Source organism: Notolepis coatsorum, assembly GCF_963971535.1.
Source record: "Notolepis coatsorum genome assembly, chromosome: 3".
Taxonomy (NCBI): domain Eukaryota; kingdom Metazoa; phylum Chordata; class Actinopteri; order Aulopiformes; family Paralepididae; genus Notolepis; species Notolepis coatsorum.
Genome location: NC_140167.1, coordinates 105,264,897 through 105,285,330, shown reverse-complemented (window position 1 = coordinate 105,285,330; position 20,434 = coordinate 105,264,897). Strand labels below are relative to the sequence as shown.

Below are 20,434 nucleotides of genomic sequence, written 5' to 3'. Positions count from 1 at the left end.
ATTCAGCTTATTCATCATGTCCTGTAGATCTTCTTGACAGTTACAGACTATAGCAGTGTCATCCGTGTATCTTATATTGGTGATGTTCTCTTCGCCAAGTTTTACTCCTTTCCCTCCTCTCAGACCTTTTTTCATCAGTGATTCACTGTACATATTAAAGAGTACAGGAGACAAGATGCATCCTTGTCTTACACCCTTCTCCACTGGGAAGTCTCTTGATTTCTCCTTTCCTATTCTAACATTAGCCTTCTGCTTCCAGTATAAGTTGGCAATTATTATTCGGTCAGAAACTGGTATTTTGAATTCTTCCATTGTTCTCATCAATGTTGTATGTTGAACTCTGTCGAAGGCTGTCGTGAAATCGATGAAGCAAATATACAGCTTCTTCTGTTGGTCTATCGATTTTTCACCAATGATTCTGAGTTGGCAGATTGCATCTCTTGTGCTTCCATTAAATTCCACCCTCGACTAAAGACTCTGTTGTCCGCCTCTGTGAACAGATCAGTTTAACAAGAGTATTCCAAATCAGATAGGTACCATATTAGCAGTAGTAGGTAAAAGCTAATGTCACAGGAGTGAGTCGACACTCCTATGCAGAGCTGTCTCCACGCGTGTACATCACAGCCCGCTAAACAGCTCTGTCCAAAGTGCCTTATCACTGTACCAAATCCAGACATCAATTGAGAGAAAATGTGGCTATAACTTTGAATTTGGTGTAATACAGATTATCACAAACCAAAATGTTAAGGAACACGCCAACATTTCTGTCTTCTCCAGAGTCAGACAAGAAGATAGATACCATTTGTGAGGTGTTTTTGGACATTAACTAGGCTAGCTGGTCCATATTCATTTCCATTCATTTGTGCTAAGCTAGGCTAGCTTGCAGCCAGATAGCTTTCAACTGAACACATGGAAAGGAAATTGGTATCTATCTTCTTGTCTGACTCTGGAGAAGACTGTATGCGCATTTCCCATAATGATGGCGTGTTCCTTTAAGCTTGTCTGCACATTTACAGTATGAGTTACGCAGTGGTGTGTAGTTATTCTATATAGGTTTAAGAGGGGGGGGTCGCTTATAAGCCCTTGGGCTTTTTTACCTTTCTTGCACATCTTAACTGTTCTTCTTTTACTTCTTTTATTCCAGAATGTATGTTTGTAAGTGCAAATAACAATAATAAAAAAAAATAATAATAAAAAAAATGTTGGTGTAGCCTAGTTATCAGAAAAAAAAACGAATAATATTTTTTCGGAATAAGGAAACTGTACCTTCATTGTCGTTTTCATGGACATGGTGAATAAACAAGGCTGCACAGACGCTGTGGGGGGGGGGGGGCAATAATATAATATTATTTATTCAATATGTTAAGGGAAAATAAGCGCATAGGTAGCACTGGTTTGTTTTCTTCCTGTTTGGGCAGAGATGTTTGACAGTGGAACGTCATCCAACCTTCTGCATCGGTAGTATAATGTGCCCAGGGGGCAGGTAGTCAGTCATAGCAGGCTAACTCTCTCCGTCAAGGTGCTCATGCCAAGTCTAATGACAGACAGCACTGCACGTTCTTGTTACAAGAATATTCTGTATCATCAGGGAAGTCCATGACGTCAATCGTGTCTAGTGGGGTTCACGCTCACGCAGAGCGGTCCCAGAATGCATCGTTGACGGCAATAAGACGAGGCAATGACAGAAACAATGGTGATCATATGTGCACGTGTTGTGATGCTCTCACACACAAAGTATACAGTGTTTACATTTATTAGCCATTTTACAGGTTAAGGTAAAGGTCAAGGTATCCAGAGTGACTTAGAGAAAGTGTGACAACTAAATAAAATCCATGTACATTGTAGACTATCACCAATATTGGGAGTAGCCTTGAATAAGGAACAAGAAAAAACGACCAAGACTATAGAGTAAGTATAGAATATACAGTATAGAACATTATTTTACAATGAAATGCATACAGGTGGCAAATGGGTTGCTTTGCCACAGCATGTGTCATTCATTTGTCATTCATTTGTCATTAATTTGTCATTGGATACACCACAGCCTACAGCGTTTTCTTTCCACACTTCAGTCCACACCTGGTTGGCCTACACAGGTGTGCTCTGGCTCAGGTGTGGGGCCGGGAGAGTGGAGCTGTGTGTCTTTACGAGCTCTGATGTTGCTGTTGCTCTGAGGACTGCTCCACCATCTTGGATTTGAGAACAGACTGCACCTCATCGTGGGTCACTGCTTCAAGAGGGAGGCGCCAACCACACAGACATGCCTGGAGGGGCGAAACACACACGAGACAATATGGTCAGAAGACAAATACGCCCCCTCACCCCTCTTGGCGTGGGAGAAGATTTATGTAGGTTAGCACTGACTAATACTCCCTGAGGACAGACAGGCCTTGTCTGAGAGCTCATACTGATCACTGTCTACTACAGTAACAGACGTGCTTAGAACATTTAACACTACCACGGTACTCTGCCGTGGTGAAAGTCATGTATCGCCATCATATCACTTTTGCAATTAATCATGGTAGTAGCCAAAGAATTATGGAAAAACCATCTGTATTATGGATTATCGTATCATGGTTTATTATGTGGTATTATTTTTATCACATGATGATTTATCAAGTGACACATAACTTTCACCATGGCAGTACCATAGTATTATTTAGATCAGGGCTCTTCAACCTTTTTGTTAACGAAACATACTTTAAAAAATATTATAATAATAATAATAATAATAATAACAACCATGTGCTACTCATTATATTCTCTTTTTTATGGGCCAAATATATCATCTAAACAGCAAACATTGTTTGGATTCTATCAATCGATGCACCTTGTTGTGTCAAGCTTTCACACTAACTAATGTTGTGCGACTAGTTTTAATGTCTGCTGATTTAGTTGTATGAACCTGTTCTCACTCCACAATGGTGGAACGAACTTACCACAGTCGGGACAGATGAAACCTGCCCAATTTTCCACCATCGACTAAAAGCACACCTCTTCAATCAATATCTTAAAAAAAAGCTAACCTTCTTACTGCCTACTTTTTTTTTTTTTTTTTTTTTTTACTATTAAGTACTTTACCACTATCTATTATGTACTATATGTTACTAGCCTTACTAGTACACTCAAGTACTAGTAAACACTCAAGTTTGACACTGTTTGACAAAGAATATCACTGACCTTTAGCTGCCAGATATGTACACCTCCTGCTGACTTGTTGTTCACAATTTGCAAGTCGCTTTGGATAAAAGAGTCAGCTAAATCACTAAATGTAAAATGTAAATGTAATGAACCAATTATGGAATGAGATGAATAAGCGACTAATAAGCACTCCTGATTGGATAATAGTAAAATGGTTATTTTGAATCAGAATTGACTAATTACGACCTACTGTATCAAACTATTTTGACCTACTGTATCAAACGATTTCTACCTTTCAGCTTGTGATGGAAGATTTCAGAGAATGGTACAGTACAGTACTACTCAGAAACAGGCAACAGGCTACTGGCAGCTTGTGAGCTACTCGTTGGAGACCCACTTCTTGGCTGGTAAAACTGAAATTACGATCAAACTACCATGACACTTTTTTTGTATTAGGGAGGTAAAATACCATAAAAAGGTATCCAAACCGGACCAGAACCTGTATTATTATGTTGACATTGCATTATGCTCCTTTGGAAGTTTCTGCCTATGCTATTTCATTGGTCATTTTTTATATGACTTTACTGTAGGTTATTGTATGTAGATTTAACAAAAATTATAGAAACCCTAAATAAGCAAAATATAGGTTTCTTAAAATCTTTGTTGAACAATAACCTACAGTAAAGCAATCTCTTTAGGCTAAGATTGAATCATTTTCCTACAAGGGCCCCCTGATTCAGTGCACTCTGATTCAGTGCTGACCTATCTGGTCTAGACTCTGGGTTGTCTGGTTTTTGTGTTTATCCACAGGCCATTTTCACCCAACATCTGGCCATTTTGAAGTCAGTGACTCAGGCCTTGACCTTGAAGCCACAGTGTGGCTTCGCCTGCATATGCAAAAACAACCCACTCAAATTCTAATTGTCAAGATCCTACCTTTAAAGGTAGAATCTGTAATGTCGTAATGTGTAACAGTGATCTCTGCAAAATAGACCCACTTGGTACTGCACTTTATTTACTTTCTTTTGTTTTGGTCTGATGTGTGGGTTGGAATTTAGTAACTTATTATAGTGTGAATTTCTTTCTCTTTTGCCTAGGGGTCACTGTTTGACAACTTTACATATTCTACATTTAAAGGTAGAACTCAACACTTTGAATTAGTGTTGGTTGTTTTTGCTCACCCGGCACTTGTTACTTGTACATTTTGGGACTTAATTTCAGTGAAAAACATCTTGTTAGTCGAGAACTGCACATTGAAACCAATGGGTAGCCGTGTTTTCATGGTACATTAACCCATTCAGTGCCAACCACGAGATTAGTCGGGTTAACTCGCCATGCGTTGAGTGCCAAGACCCGAGAAAACCAGAGAAAACTCGGGTTTTAATCGTTATTTCTTTTATTAGCAATATCCATACATTTTTCATCCATCCAGCCTGACGTTATCATTTGGAATGGGTCTGAGCTCGAAAAGGGCAAATACCGCCGCCTATCGTCTCCCGGATGGTATTGCACATCATTGGATTGGATTGGGTGGGACTGTGCATCAAAAAAATAAGTCCGGTCCAGGTTTTACTTCTCGGGCATGCAGCTGGATACTATTGCATTGAGTCCCCCCACTGGGAGCAGCGTCGATTATGTGTTTTGGTGCTATAACGTTGGATCAATAAACGCGATCAATATTTGGAATGGCAATCAGGAATTGGATTCATCTTTTTGCAGAACATCTGATGTGAGGTAAGGACTCTATTTTACCAGTCTTGGGGTAATCAGATGTTTTTTTCTCTGCCATCGCAGCGTCTGTGTGTGTGTGTGTGTGCGGAACGTTAGCCGTATCCACGGCATGGATAATCGATTTTTCAGCCCGCTTCTCTAGCGTACATAAGTACACATATACTATCGATAATCGTTTATTTGAAAACTATTCATAAATCAGCCGGAAAATGACAACGTGTTTTGTGTATTCCAGTAAAGGGCTATTATCGCGGAATTTCTCTGGAATTCATCAAAATCTCCAAAACTATACTCGTATTCAAAACGGTATAAAACGAAAATGTACCAATGAAAAAACAATCCGTTTCGTACATGTTGACTGCAAGCAAGTCATTGATAAGCGAGGGGTGTTTTAGACCCATAGCCATAATTTAAGATATAGTTTAGGCGTTCGCAAATTTCCCAGACCTCCCATTGACTTCCTTACTGGCACGCTAGCCCTAATATGGTCAAAGGGGCGTGGCTCTGACCCGTCGTTATTTGCCGAATGTCTTCCCCCCACTCTGTCTCCCGTTCCTCCTCTCTCTCTCTCTCTACTGGACTGCCCAGTAGTAAAAAGCGATAAACTCTAAAAAATAAATCTTTAAAAATAACATGCAAGTAAAGATCCAACAAGGACTGTAAGGGCGTGTTCACACCTGAAAGTCCGCGGATAGTCCGGACTATCTGGTGGACCAAATGTGAAAATTATACATTTTTGATTTTGGTCTGCGTTCACACTACCCTTTTTGGTGCGGATCTAATTTGTAAACAAAGGACATACAGTCGCCAAGTCGTTCATCTATTGGACTATAGCACTCACAAACGTAAACAGTTGCCGACAGCGCAATGAGAGAGATACTATTACGAGCACGGCGCAAGTCGACTAGAGTAGAGAGAGAGAGAGAGAGAGAGAGAGAGAGAGAGAGAGAGAGAGAGAGAGAGAGAGAGAGAGAGAGAGAGAGAAAGAGAAAGACTGTCTGCGCGCGGCGCGAGTCTAGAGAGGAGAAGAGAGAGAGAGAGAGAGAGAGAGAGAGAGAGAGAGAGAGAGAGAGAGAGAGAGAGAGAGAGAGAGAGAGAGACTGTCCGCGCGCCTGTCATTAATTTCACTTGGCGCTGTAAAGGTGGGTCGCGCGCCAGCCGCCACTAGGCGTCTGTCACTCATTTGCTCTAGATTAGGTACTATATAAAGTTCGATCGCGTTCACACCAACAGCAAACGCACCATGGTCCACTTTGAAACTAACCAAGTCCCAACTTTTCAAGAGGACCATGGTTCGGTTGTTTGGTCCTCAAAATAGTTCGGTTTGTGTTCACACCTGTACAAACGAAACGGACTATTGATCTAAAGGGACCATGGTCCACTTAAAGTGGACCAAACAGGGTAGGTGTGAACGCGCCCCTAAGATCTTACCTTGAAACATCGTTTGAATCTGTTGCTAACCACGTACAAAGCGATGGGGTTGATGCATGAGTTGACGGATGCCATGTTGATGCCGAAATAGTCCAGGACGAGAAAGATGCTGAGGAAGGAAAGTGAAGGGGTGGTCAAGTACCACAGAAGATAGCCTGACACGTTAGTGCCACAGAGGATAGCCTAACACTTTAGTACCACAGAGGATAGCCTAACACGTTAGTACCACAGAGGATAGCCTGACACGTTAGTACCACAGAGGATAGCCTAACACGTTAGTACCACAGAGAATAGCCTAACACCACAGAGGATAGCCTAACACGTTAGTACCACAGAGGATAGCCTGACACGTTAGTACCACAGAGGATAGTCTAACACATTAGTACCACAGAGGATAGTCTAACACGTTAGTACCACAGAGGATAGTCTAACACGTTAGTACCACAGAGGATAGCCTGACACGTTAGTACCACAGAGGATAGCCTGACACGTTAGTACCACAGAGGATAGTCTAACACGTTAGTACCACAGAAGATAGTCTAACACGTTAGTACCACAGAGGATAGTCTAACACGTTAGTACCACAGAGGATAGTCTAACACGTTAGTACCACAGAGGATAGCCTAACACGTTAGTACCACAGAGGATAGCCTGACACGTTAGTACCAGAGGATAGTCTAACACGTTAGTACCACAGAAGATAGTCTAACACGTTAGTACCACAGAGGATAGTCTAACACGTTAGTACCACAGAGAATAGCCTAACACCACAGAGGATAGCTTGACATGTTAGTACCAGAAGATAGTCTAACACGTTAGTACCACAGAAGATAGCCTAACACGTTAGTACCACAGAGAATAGCCTAACACGTTAGTACCACAGAGAATAGCCTAACACCACAGAGGATAGCTTGACATGTTAGTACCAGAAGATAGTCTAACACGTTAGTACCACAGAAGATAGCCTAACACGTTAGTACCACAGAGAATAGCCTAACACCACAGAGGATAGCTTGACATGTTAGTACCAGAAGATAGTCTAACACGTTAGTACCACAGAGGATAGCCTAACACGTTAGTACCACAGAGGATAGTCTAACACGTTAGTACCACAGAGGATAGCCTAACACGTTAGTACCACAGAGGATAGCCTAACACGTTAGTACCACAGAAGATAGCCTAACACGTTAGAACCACAGAGGATAGCCTAACACGTTAGTACCACAGAAGATAGTCTAACACTTTAGTACCACAGAGGATAGCCTAACACGTTAGTACCACAGAAGATAGTCTAACACTTTAGTACCACAGAGGATAGCCTAACACGTTAGTACCACAGAAGATAGCCTAACACGTTAGAACCACAGAGGATAGCCTAACACGTTAGTACCACAGAGGATAGCCTAACACGTTAGTACCACAGAAGATAGCCTAACACATTAGTACCACAGAAGATAGCCTAACACGTTAGTACCACAGAAGATAGCCTAACACATTAGTACCACAGAGGATAGCCTAACACTTTAGTACCACAGAGGATAGCCTAACACTTTAGTACCACAGAGGATAGCCTCACACGTTAGTACCACAGAGGATAGCCTAACACGTTAGTACCACAGAAGATAGCCTAACACGTTAGTACCACAGAGGATAGCCTAACACGTTAGTACCACAGAAGATAGCCTAACACATTAGTACCACAGAGAATAGCCTAACACGTTAGAACCACAGAGAATAGTCTAACACGTTAGTACCACAGAAGATAGCCTAACACGTTAGTACCACAGAGGATAGCCTAACACGTTAGTACCACAGAAGATAGCCTGACACGTTAGAACCACAGAGAATAGTCTAACACGTTAGTACCACAGAAGATAGTCTAACACGTTAGTACCACAGAGAATAGCCTAACACTTTAGTACCACAGAAGATAGTCTAACACGTTAGTACCACAGAGGATAGTCTAACACGTTAGTACCACAGAAGATAGCCTGACACGTTAGTACCACAGAGGATAGTCTAACACGTTAGTACCACAGAAGATAGCCTGACACGTTAGTACCACAGAGGATAGCCTAACACGTTAGTACCACAGAGAATAGCCTGACACATTAGTACCACAGAGGATAGCCTAACACGTTAGTACCAGAGGATAGCCTGACACGTTAGTACCACAGAGGATAGCCTAACACGTTAGTACCAGAGGATAGCCTAACACGTTAGTACCACAGAGAATAGCCTGACACATTAGTACCACAGAGGATAGCCTGACACGTTAGTACCACAGAGGATAGCCTGACACGTTAGTACCACAGAGGATAGCCTGACACGTTAGTACCACAGAGGATAGCCTGACACGTTAGTACCACAGAAGATAGCCGGACACATGAATCAGGCACTCACAATTATAGCGAATGGATTCTACAAGCTTTCATTTGATTTATCACACGGCCACGTGTGGCTCCATGGCCAGAGGGCAAGGCACTAACGCTGCCATGGTTTTGAGTTTAACTCCCACCGGGGTCAGCCATACAGGAACATGAATAATGCATGTGTTGTCAAGTACTGCACTTTGCATGAAAAGTGTCCACCTCTAGGGCATACATAATGGTACATTTACAGGGACTAAAACAAGAGCAGCAGAGACGGTATAATATATCTGAACCCGGGTTGTTCATGTGGTCGTCACCTGAGTAGCTGACATCTGTTTGGATCTTTCTCATCGTAAATGGTTGCTTTGAGGATTCTGCTCAGGTACAGGGGAAACCAGCAGGCGGCAAACACCAGCACTAAGCAAAACACCTTTTTCGCCACCGCCCGCCTCTAGACGAGAAGGGAACATACTTGATGAGTGTTTGTTTGTAGACATTTGTTTGTAGGTTCTTTAGATCCTAAGTTCAAAGGTGAAGAGTTTCATTCCAGAACACATTTGAAAAGGGATATCCATCCATTCATCATTTTGTTTGTTTGTTTGTTTGTTTGTTTGTTTGTTTGTTTGTTTGTTTGTTTATTTACACATATAAAAACAATTACATATATAATACAAATATAAAAAAAGTCTCTCACCAGGTAGAATCTGTAATCTGTTTGTAAACTGTTCTTACAAAAAATCTGGAAATGCCATGCCACCATCTGCTTTATTTCTCTGTGCGGTGGATCTTTTTATACGTGGTGGTTTGTTATTCCAAATAAATTTGTATGTGGAGGAGTGTAATCTTTTCCAGTAACCCTCTGGAGGGGGTAACGGTAGCATTGAACTGAAGAAGTTGATTCTAGGTAGTACATCCATCTTAACTATTGATATCCGTGCTTGTACTGTGTTTTTAAGTTTTGCCCACCTATCAAGGTCGTCTTTGATTTTGTTTTGGATTTTTGTGTAATTGTGCTTCACCGTTTGTCTTATGGTGGGGAATATTTCCACTCCCAAGCATCTAAAATGTTTTACCATCGGTATCTCTCCTGGGAGGGTTATATCTTTTTTTGCAGGGGTGTTAAGTGGAAGGAAAGCCGACTTCGGCCAATTTATCTTAAATCCCGATAAATCACCAAAGTTCTCAATCAACTTGAGCAGATGAGGCAATGTGGTGTTGGGGTTTTGCATGAACAATATTACGTCGTCCGCATATAAACTAATTTTATGTTGTGTGCCCTTGATTACGATTGGCTCTATGGATTGGGATTGTCTTATATATTGTGCTAAAGGCTCTAATGATAGATTGAATAGTCCGGGACTAAGAGGGCAACCCTGTCTGGCTGAGCGTGATACCGGAAAGATTTTGGAGATGATTGTACCTGTTGTAATCATGGCCGATGGGTCTTTGTATAATACTTTAATCATATCAATGAATCCTTTTCCTAACCCCATCCTTTCTAATACTGCCCATAGATACGACCATTCCAGCCTGTCAAAGGCTTTCATAGCATCCAGGGACAGCATCGCCTTAGGTATGGTGTCGTCCTTGTCTGCATCTAGTACGTGCAGTATTCGTCTTATGTTATCAGTGATCAGGCGGCCTCTTATGAAGCCAGTTTGGTCCGGGTGAACTAAAGACGTCATATGCTTTTGTAATCTGATGGCTAATACCTTAGAGTACAGTTTGATATCGGTTCCGAGGAGGCTTAAAGGTCTATAACTACCGCACTTGTTGGGGTCTTTGTCTTTTTTAAGGAGGACTGTTATGAGTGCAATATTGTCATTCTTATGGAAGTTCCCCTCCTTGACTGAGTATAAGATCATATTTAGTAATAAGGGTCCAATTATGTCCCAACAAGAAAGGTACATTTCTGATGGGATACCGTCTCTTCCAGGAGCCTTACCACTTTGCATTTAGGATATGGCCTTCTTGAGTTCCTCTAGTGTGATCGGTGTTTCTAACTGTTTAGCGTCATCCTCTGAAAGTTTATGGAGAATAATTTTATTAAGATATGTGTCCATTTTGTTTTGATCGAAGGTCGTTTCTGATTTATATAAGTCGGAGTAGAATACTTTGAATGTATCGTTTATTTTTACAGGGTCTGTTTCAAGTACTTGTTGTGCTCTAATGGTAGTTATATCTGCAAATTTTGCATTAATTCTTAATCGCATGGCTAATAGGTGACTAGGTTTAGAACCTTGGGAGTACTGCTGTTGTCTTGTGCTGCGTATTTGTATTTCCGATTGTTGTCTGTATATGGCATTGATCTCTATTTTTAGTACGTTAACTTGATTCTCTAGTCGAGTTGAGTTGTTGTATTTTAGAGAATTAAATAACGTTGAGTAAAGCGTTTCCAGCTCAGCCAGTTTTGTGCATTGATTCTTGCGCATTTTGGAGGAAAAGCTATCAGTGAAATCTTTGATCATTCCCTTTACCGACATCCATATTATTCTGGGGTCTTGCACCGAGTTTGCATTCTCCCGTAGGAATACTATAAGAGCTTCTTTGAGTTGTGTAATGAATTCCTTGTTATTAAGCAGCATCGAGTTAAATCGCCATCTTGGGGCTCGGGAGGATAGTATACCAAATGTTCCTTTAAGGAGTAAATAACAGTGATCTGATAGTGCGTTGGGTATCATTTCCACTTCATAATTATCAAATAGTCTCTGTGATGCAAAGACATAATCTATTCTGGATAATGTGTTATGTCTCGCAGATCGACAAGAGTACTTTCGGGTCGTGGGATTAAGTAATCGCCATAAGTCATTTACACCTGTAATCTTCGATCAATCCTTTAATGCCTTAGATGAATTCTTTTGTTCGCTGGAAAAGGCGAGGTAAGATTTGTCCATCCTTGGGTTCCAGATGGCATTAAAATCCGCACCTATTATAAATGAGTAATCGGGAATGTCTAACATTGCATTGGTTAGTGTAGTGAAGAAATCCTCTTCGTACAAATTTGGGGCGTATACCGCTACCAACGCTATTTTCCTGTTCTTATGTACAATCTTAGCTATAGTTATCCGACCTTCTACATCAGACCATACTCCCTTTAATACAATATTCAACTTACGTTTAACGACTATGGCTACACCCCGAGTTCTCGTACCAATAGAAGAGTGACTAATATTATGATATGTGTTGTCCGCTAATTTATCTATGTCTTTCTCTAGAATGTGCGTTTCGCTTAGCAGAGCAATGTCCACATGTTCTTTTTTCATCAGTGTGAGCACGCTTTTGCGTTTGAGTTGGTTATTTATTCCCCCGGTGTTCCATATCATTATATTCAAACTAGCCATAATCTATACATGTTGTAGTGTAGTTGTTGGTAATGCTTCTGGAGTGCGAGGCAATAATAGATATACATCCAACTAGTGAGGTCCTGTTGAGAGCCGAGCTTAAAAACATACATATATACAAATAAAAATCCCCTTCCCTCCCCTCCCACCGAGAGTCGTACAGGATTGTGTTCCATGAACACAACCTTTGCGTATGACTCCCTCCCTTGCACCACCGGATATCCCAGAATGATCCAATTATCCTTAACATTCCTATGTATACCATAGGATCTAACACTCTAAATTCTACCATAAGTAGAATGTCGACTGTGGCTTGGCCACTTTCCCGTTAAATAAAATTTTAAATAAGATAAAACTAAAAATAAAGACCAAAAATAAGCTTCAATTATCATGCCCTAATCACTTACATTTTATATGAACTTGTGTAATTTATAGTAACCCATGAATAATATGGAGGTATTGAACTGAAAAGAGAGCCTCAATAAATCAGAGAAAACACAAGAAAAAAAACAAGTAAAAGGAAGAGAACATTAACTTAGATCTTAAAAGAGCTTTGCTATGCTTAAACATCTAAAGTATAAAATGGAGAAGTAGTGGAAATATTTCCAATTAATAAAAAGCAGTTTTTAAATACATATATGCAGCATTTCCCCTGGCCAGGGGTGGGCGATGATCCGTTGTGTAGAATGTTATTCCAGCCGGCCGCTGCTATGATGGTTCTGTGATTCTGCAGCTAGATGCTGTTGATTATTCCCCCGAAGGGCTTCTGGTAGTATGTCTGGCCACGTATTGCTGTTATTCCAGAATGTTCCCTATATCAAAGAATGCTTTAGATGTTCTAGATTATTCCAATATGTCGTTTTTACAGTGTTCGAATGTTCCAGTATGTTCTGGAGTGTTCCAATTTTGAATCCAATATGTCCGCAATAATAGAATCCCGACGGGGAAAGCATTCAATAACTCTGAGCTCGTAGGTCTCTCTGTCCCCAATCATCGGTTCATTAAAGTTTATACTATATGGTGTCCATGCATAACAGAGATTAAAAGGCCATTTATACACTATCCTGCGTGTTGTGCAGACATGTATTTGGCTGCATCTTCAGGCGAGTTGAGGAAAACCCTTGCTCCTTGTTTATCGACGATGCGAAGTATTGCAGGGTATATTAATAGGGGTCTGTATTTCTCCAGATAGAGTTGAGACATCACCGTCTTGAACTTGGCACGCAGGTCCACTACCTCACGACAATAATCTTCAAAGCAGTGTATTGGTATATCCTTGTATTTCAGATTGCCTTTCATCCTGCGAGTTTCACGAATAATCATTTCTTTTATTCTGACTTGGCGCAGGATAACCAATATCACTCTGGGCTTAACGTTGTTGTCATTGGATCGGGTCCCCAATCTGTAGCACTGTTCCACCTCTGGTACTTTAGGAAGGATCTCTGTTCCCAAGATTTTCTGTAATTCTGTGGCAAACTCTTCAGGGTGTGCGCAGCTCACCGACTCGTCCAGCCCGACTATACGAATATTCAGCTTGCGTTTTTGATATTCCATCTCGAATATTTTGGCTTTCTGTTCTTCATTGATTCGCTTAAGCTCCATCGTTATATCGCTGAGCTCCGTATTGAGTTCTTTGTAGTTTCCCTTCATCTCAGCAGTTAGGTTAACGTTGATATCATCCACTTCTTTGTCGATTCGAACGAAATTTTGTTGGTGGACTTCCATACCTGTTTCCAGAGCCTCGGTGCGTTTAATATGTGCATCGGCGTCCGCTCTTAGCGCTTCTATTTTGCCTTCGATAGATTCTTTGATAGCATCTACTTTTTGGGTTATTGTAATCTCCATTTTCTCCATTCTCCGGATGATATATTCGGTGTCCGCGGAGGTATTTGAAGGGGTTGAACTTGAAGCGGCCACTGTCACGTCTATATTTTCTGCAATTTTCCGCACGAATCCTGCTTCCTTAGGCGGGACCTCTGCGACTGGATTTGGTCTCGTTGTGTCTTTCCTTGTTGTTGGCATCTCGATTATTTTGGTCAATATAGCTAGTTGATAATCTCAGTTGATATATGCGTCAAGTTTTAAACGCATTAATGGTTTATAAATATGTTTTTAAAACGAGAAAAAAAAATAACGGGTGAGCAGCTGTGTCACATGCGACTTACTCCATTATAACGCTAAACCGGAAGCCAGTTATAAATGATTTAATAAATGATTTAATAATAATTTACGAATGTATATAAATGATTTGTTCATGATTAGTTCATTATCTACAAATACCTTATAAATGTATTATAACAGGGTGTTATTATAAAGTGCTACGGAGCACACTTATGATTGATTGATTGACTAATTGAAAATTGTATTAACTTGACAGACTGTGTTCTCATAGTGATTCCTTCATGTCAACGCTACAGGCCTCCTTGGAATTAATGACTTAATCATAATTAAAATAAATATGACAATATTTGTACGATAAGAAATTACGCATTTGATGTCGGAAAAATAAATAATATGGATTCATCTGATCACAGGGCAGCTAGATTAACCATATCTGAACCAGCTATTTTGGACAAATGTATAATTACTTTAATTACTCAGATATTCAAACATAATTATGCAATTATTGTGAAATGATTGAAAATAATAATTATTGAATGCCTTCTGTGGAATTTGTATTTCTTATTTGTTACATATCTGTTTTAATGATTAATTAATTTGAAAGAATGCAGGTCAACATGCAATATATCCCATTGATTGGTATACAATGGGACAGACCTTTGTTTGATATAGCTATAAACCTGCATTCCTTCGAATATATCATTAATCAATTAAACTTATATTGAAATACAGTACACCAACACTGAAATGACAGTGGATAAATAGATAAATAAGAACTAAAGCTAATCGCGTGGAAATAGACTGCATTAATATTCCATAACAAGTCTTGTGTGCGCCAGTATGGCCTACGTAATGAATGAACAGTATAGGCTTAATATATTCTAGTTACTTGTTTCATTAGGATTTAGTAGATACTATATATATGATCTGCCCTACGTACATAGGGCAGAGCATATATATATATAGTATCTACTAAATCCTAATGAAACAAGTCATTAATGGAATAATAAGCCTATACTGCATTCATTCATTACGCCGTAGGCTATACAGTACTGCACACGCGCGCGCGTGTGTGTGTGTGTGCGCGCTGCGCCAGGTGTACCACAAGCTGTACTATATGATGCCAATACATTAATCTAATCTAATTTCGATGGGTCGCAAGACTCGCAAAGCGCTTCCGCCACCATTTTCACACGGCTGCATAATTAGTTGCCTTATAAGGAGCTCTGGAGGCATTGTTTTGTATGCAAATGACCTGAACGGGGACGCGCGTTCATGTTTGAGACATATGCCATTCCCCAACGCAGATATCACAGGTGCGAACGTTTGAGCCACTTAAGACATATTACCAGCGTGTTGAGGACTCGGAGTGAACTTGTCATTGATTCTGTCTCAGTCGGTTCCAAGATAAGTCTTCCAAAAGAACTCTTTGGAAAATATTGGGGAATGAGACCCAATGTATATTATGCATTCCCCCAACAACTGTCCACAAGTGAGATAGATCAAACCAACACTAACCTGTTTGGTGTGGTCGCTGAATGAGTTCTTAGTGTTCCTCAGCATATTTCTGGTCATCAGTGTGTAGAAGATACCGGTGACAGCCAGAGGCATGCAGAAATAAAAGCCAAAGAGCCACCAGTCTTTCGCCGACTTATAGAACTGTGTTGGGAAAACAATGGTAAAGGTGGCCACAACTAAAGGTTAGTATTACAGGTGCAGAAGATGTGATGTGATGAGGACAGGACACTATAAACCTTTAATCCACCATCTGAAGAACCATAGATGTCCATTTTAAGTTTTCAGATTAATTCTGTTTTCAAACTGTAAATGCACTCAACTGTCTTCTCCAGAGTCAGACAAGAATATAGATACGAATTCCCTCTCTGTGGACACTGAATGCTTGTGTCTATTTTTTCTTCTACATCATTTCATTGAGCTGTAATTATCACAACACAATGTGATATCATCAGTGTCCGCTCCGTTTGACAAACAGTAACTTGTGTTACATGCATCTCCAAGTCCACTGACTTATGTACCTGTGGCTATAGAGGATACGTCTGTACACACAACCACACCACAGGTATGTCTACGTTGTGCAATGATATTATGTAACGTTGCTGTGTCCGGTGAAAACCTGGTATCTCCAATTTGTTATCAAAAGTTTACAAGGTTCTCTATGTTGTTAGCAGGTTTCACAGCCATAATAGAACCATGTAGAACTTCAGTAATACATCGGTGTCAAGACTGAAAACAAGGTTGTTTTTCTTCATTGACCATATCCACACGGCGGCCAATTTGCTCTTCTGTTACGCTCAGGTCGGGATTTCTTTCCTTCCTTTCTTTCTTTCCTGCTCCTGGTGGAATCCCAACCTGAGCACGACATGAGAGCAAAACGGCCGCCACGTGAATAAGGTCAATTCCCGGGGAGGCTCATTTGGAGTTAAAAGGTTTTTCACCCGAACAGTCGCAGGTAATTAGCCACATGTGAGTCGTTGCTACGTAGCAACTTGTTGGATGGAGTAATGAAAGAGATGACATAAGACTTGGTGTCTTTCATATCTTGTCTGTCGCAAGTTGCATCCTCTCTCTGTTTGAAATCAAAGGGAAACCAAATGAAAGGCCTGTTGATGGGTATGTTTGATCCATTATAGCATTGTGTGTGTGTGTGTGTGTGTGTGTGTGTGTGTGTGTGTGTGTGTGTGTGTGTGTGTGTGTGTGTGTGTGTGTGTGTGTGTGTGTGTGTGTGTGTGTGTGTGTGTGTGTGTGTGTGTGTGTGTGTGTGTGTGTGTGTGTGTGTGTGTGTGTGTGTGTGTGTGTGTGTGTGAGAGCAGGATTACGTTACCTGCATGAATGGTGTCGTCTGCATGGGATGCAACAGGCATATTCTCAGATGTTTTCCTTTATAGTCCATAGTTATCATATCAAAGCCAACCACTTCAGGCACAGCCAACATGGTGGAAATAACCCATATCACAGTTATCTCCACCACCGTCCACAACGACACTCCCATGCCTTTGATCCGATTCCAGGACACAACCGCTCGATATCTGGAAAATCAATGAGGGAAATTATATTGCTGTGGGGGGACTTTTGTCCATAACAATGGAACATTCCACGATTAAAGCACATTCCAAGGACTGATACTAAACAAATCTGTCCGCTTGATAAAGTATAGATATTGGCCGATCGTACTTTCAGAGCAGTGGATGATGGTATCGCTCATCAGGCCCCGGAAAGGATCCAGTGTCCTGGGAAATAAGATGCTCCTTACCTGTCAACACTCAGGGCGCATAAACTCAGCACAGTGATTCCGACAGATAGTTTCTGTATGAAGGGGACCAGTTTACACAGCACCAAACCAAATGGCCAATCTCCAGCCATCAGCTGCAAGGAACACAAGAGTAAACAGATACTGTATGTAACCAACAACATTAAATACACACACAGTTGATTAAAGGTTGAATATACTGTATATATTCTGGTTCTAAAATATATACTGTGTATCAGATTACATTACTGTGTTGGTGTTGGATTGTGTTACCGATGAAATCTTTAGCAGGTAACCAATACTGTGCATACAATTACATTTCCTTACAAAAGTAAGGGGGAAAAAGGTTGATTCAAGAGTTTAATTTCACTATTTACCAAATGTAAAAACCTACTCTGACAAATGTTTGCTGGCATTACAATAAACCTATAGATGATGATTACATTTCAGAGGATGTATCTGCACTTGAAAATGTTGTGCAATGAATGTGAGAAGAAAAAAAAAGTTCCATAATAGCTTTTTTTTTTTTTTTTTTTGACACAATTATAGGATTGTGGTTCAAATATGGGGGGGGGGCTGCAGGGAACTGGGATTTGACACACGTGTCGTTCTCTCATCATAATTGCACAGTTGCACAAACGTAGCACAAGAAGGGGGAGAAAAAAACGTACCCTGTACGCGTTGATTGGAACGTCGATCACAATATGCAGAAGGTCTCCCAGAGCAAGACTGGCAATTAGAATATTGGGTCCACTTCTCATGCACTTGTTTTTATATATGATTTTCAATAAGGCCAAATTCCCCACTATGCCAACAACAAATACGAGGATGGAGACCATGGTATTGATGTATTTGAACGTGTCTCTGACTCTCGTCGGCCCGGAGCACGGAGGAGGATGCTGCGGTGTGAGTCCTCGTGAGTCCTGGGGCGTAAAACCGGAGCCGTTGATTTTGTGCTCCTCCGCCGCCGAAGGTCCTGGGGTCGGCGTCTGGAGGAGTTCAATCACGGGGGCTGACGGTCCTGAACGCAGATCGCTTGACTCTGCGCCAACTGGGAGATTTCCTCCTTGCAGTAGCAGACAGAGTACAAGAGCTACGACCTCCATCGTTGTCGATTTCTCTCGAAAAAGGCCCTGAAATGCCTTTTTTTCTCTCCCCACCAGTTGCCTGACAATAAGAATGAAAATCATTACACTCACAAATCCCCAGCCTGGAGACATACTACAAACTAATCAGGGGCAGTGCAGATGTTATTGATCACAACAAGAGGCTACAATGTGCATCTATATAAAAAAAGAAAAAACACTAAAACATTGAATTATGCCGACTTACCTCCAGGGACACCACTACACACCGGCTGAACCAAGGCCCTATGATCTCCACTAAAAGCGACAGCTCTAGTACTGGATAGAGTGCGCGGCTTCTCCTGCCTGTAAATGTTATGATCTAGCGCAGTGGTGATGAGGGTTTTATAGAGTGAGATGCCATTATCAAGGTTAGTCATCAATCTGTCACTATACTCCCCTTCATGCATCATAGACTTCCGAATGAGTGGATGTTGTTGCTCTTGTCTCAGTTCGGGATTAGATCATTCTCTGCGTGTTGCAGCTGCCATTTCTTTCACAGGTTTCGTGATTGACAGCGTGAGCTGCTTGTGTGTAAAAGGCTGTCCAAATTAAAAGGGGAATATTGTTCTCTATTGTTTTATCTCATTGGTCAAGGTCTCGGAGAGATATCCAAGCATAGAGATAGAACATGGCTCTACACATTCAAGGGTGTTCCGTTTCAAAGGTAATTTACTTTCCAGCTGATGGAAGACAGTCACCACGTTGCATGATGGGTAAAGAAAACCCAATTCAAACAATAACAAAGACGGGTTGCTCCTGTTTAACACGCTCTCTCTCTCACTTACAGGGGGTGAACTCATCATCATCATCATCATCATCTTCGTTTTACGTCCCTATTTTCCCACTACAGTGAGGTTGGACCGGGGCGATGACTCCACGCCACTGGGCATGGTTTTGTGCCATGCCTTCATGTATCTCCAGATCCCTCATTTAATTTTCCACACATCCCCTCCATGTCTGTTTCGGTCTCCCTCTCGGCCTCCGCCCATCCACAATCATCTCCTCCACCCCTCTCAACATCCCCCCTCCTCCGATCTTCTCACATGTCCAAACCACCTGAGACGTCCATATCTCACCTTGAAATCAATTTCCCTGACCCCACAGATCTCATCCACCTCGGCACTGGTCCTCCCGTCCTGCCATCTGACTCCCGCCACATACCTCAACATCTTCCGATCACTGCTCCTTAACACCACCATCACCCTTTTTGTCATTGTCCACGTTTCTGAACCATACAGGAGAACTGATCTCACACATGCTTCATATATCCCTCCTCTGATCTTTAGATCTATGTTTCGATTCAACAGTAGCCTACTAAGTTCCCGCCACTTCCTCCACGCCGCCACCACTCTCACCGCCCTTTTCCACTCCCGCCTCACAGTCCATCACATCTCCCAGATAGCGAAACTGCTTCACCTCCTCCAGCACCTCCCCTCCCATCACTAGACCGCCATCTCCAACCACCTCCAGTTGTCATATCATATTTTTTACAATGAGCTGGACTTTAGCAAACCGAACGATTCCGACTCTCCCCCTCCTCAGCTTCTGGAGAAACTGCAGGCCCCGGAGCGAAGGACGACACATGGCAACCGACAGCGACTGACTGCAGATACTGTAGTAAACAACAACCATTCCCGGTTGTCCTGTAACGCTGAGGATTGCGCACCCTGGGCACCGGTCAACCTTTGGAAAGCATGATGTGCAGCTGGCAACCATGAACTAGGGAAGTGAGGTGGCTACTTATCAGTCATTACAACAAAGTTACTGGTGATGACGCAGCTTTTTCCTTGTACTTGCATATTACTTATTAATTACTGTGTAATGAACAGCCTGAAATCTAAAAGATTACCACAATGGGGATATAATAGTATTATGTAAACGTTATAGGCTATTGCTAATAGT

The 20,434-nt window shown here is 41.4% G+C and overlaps 1 protein-coding gene across 1 annotated transcript; it reads right to left on the bottom strand.

Annotated features, from left to right (window-relative positions):
* Nucleotides 1-2,068: 2,068 nt before the first annotated feature.
* Nucleotides 2,069-19,972, bottom strand: ednrbb (endothelin receptor type Bb; the record flags this gene model as incomplete). The annotated part of the gene is given in 10 exon segments (XM_084311328.1): nt 2,069-2,165; nt 2,167-2,264; nt 6,304-6,412; nt 8,993-9,126; nt 15,656-15,796; nt 16,980-17,184; nt 17,409-17,521; nt 18,077-18,394; nt 19,609-19,757; nt 19,888-19,972. Coding segments are annotated over 10 exon segments (1,449 nt in total).
* Nucleotides 19,973-20,434: the final 462 nt, after the last annotated feature.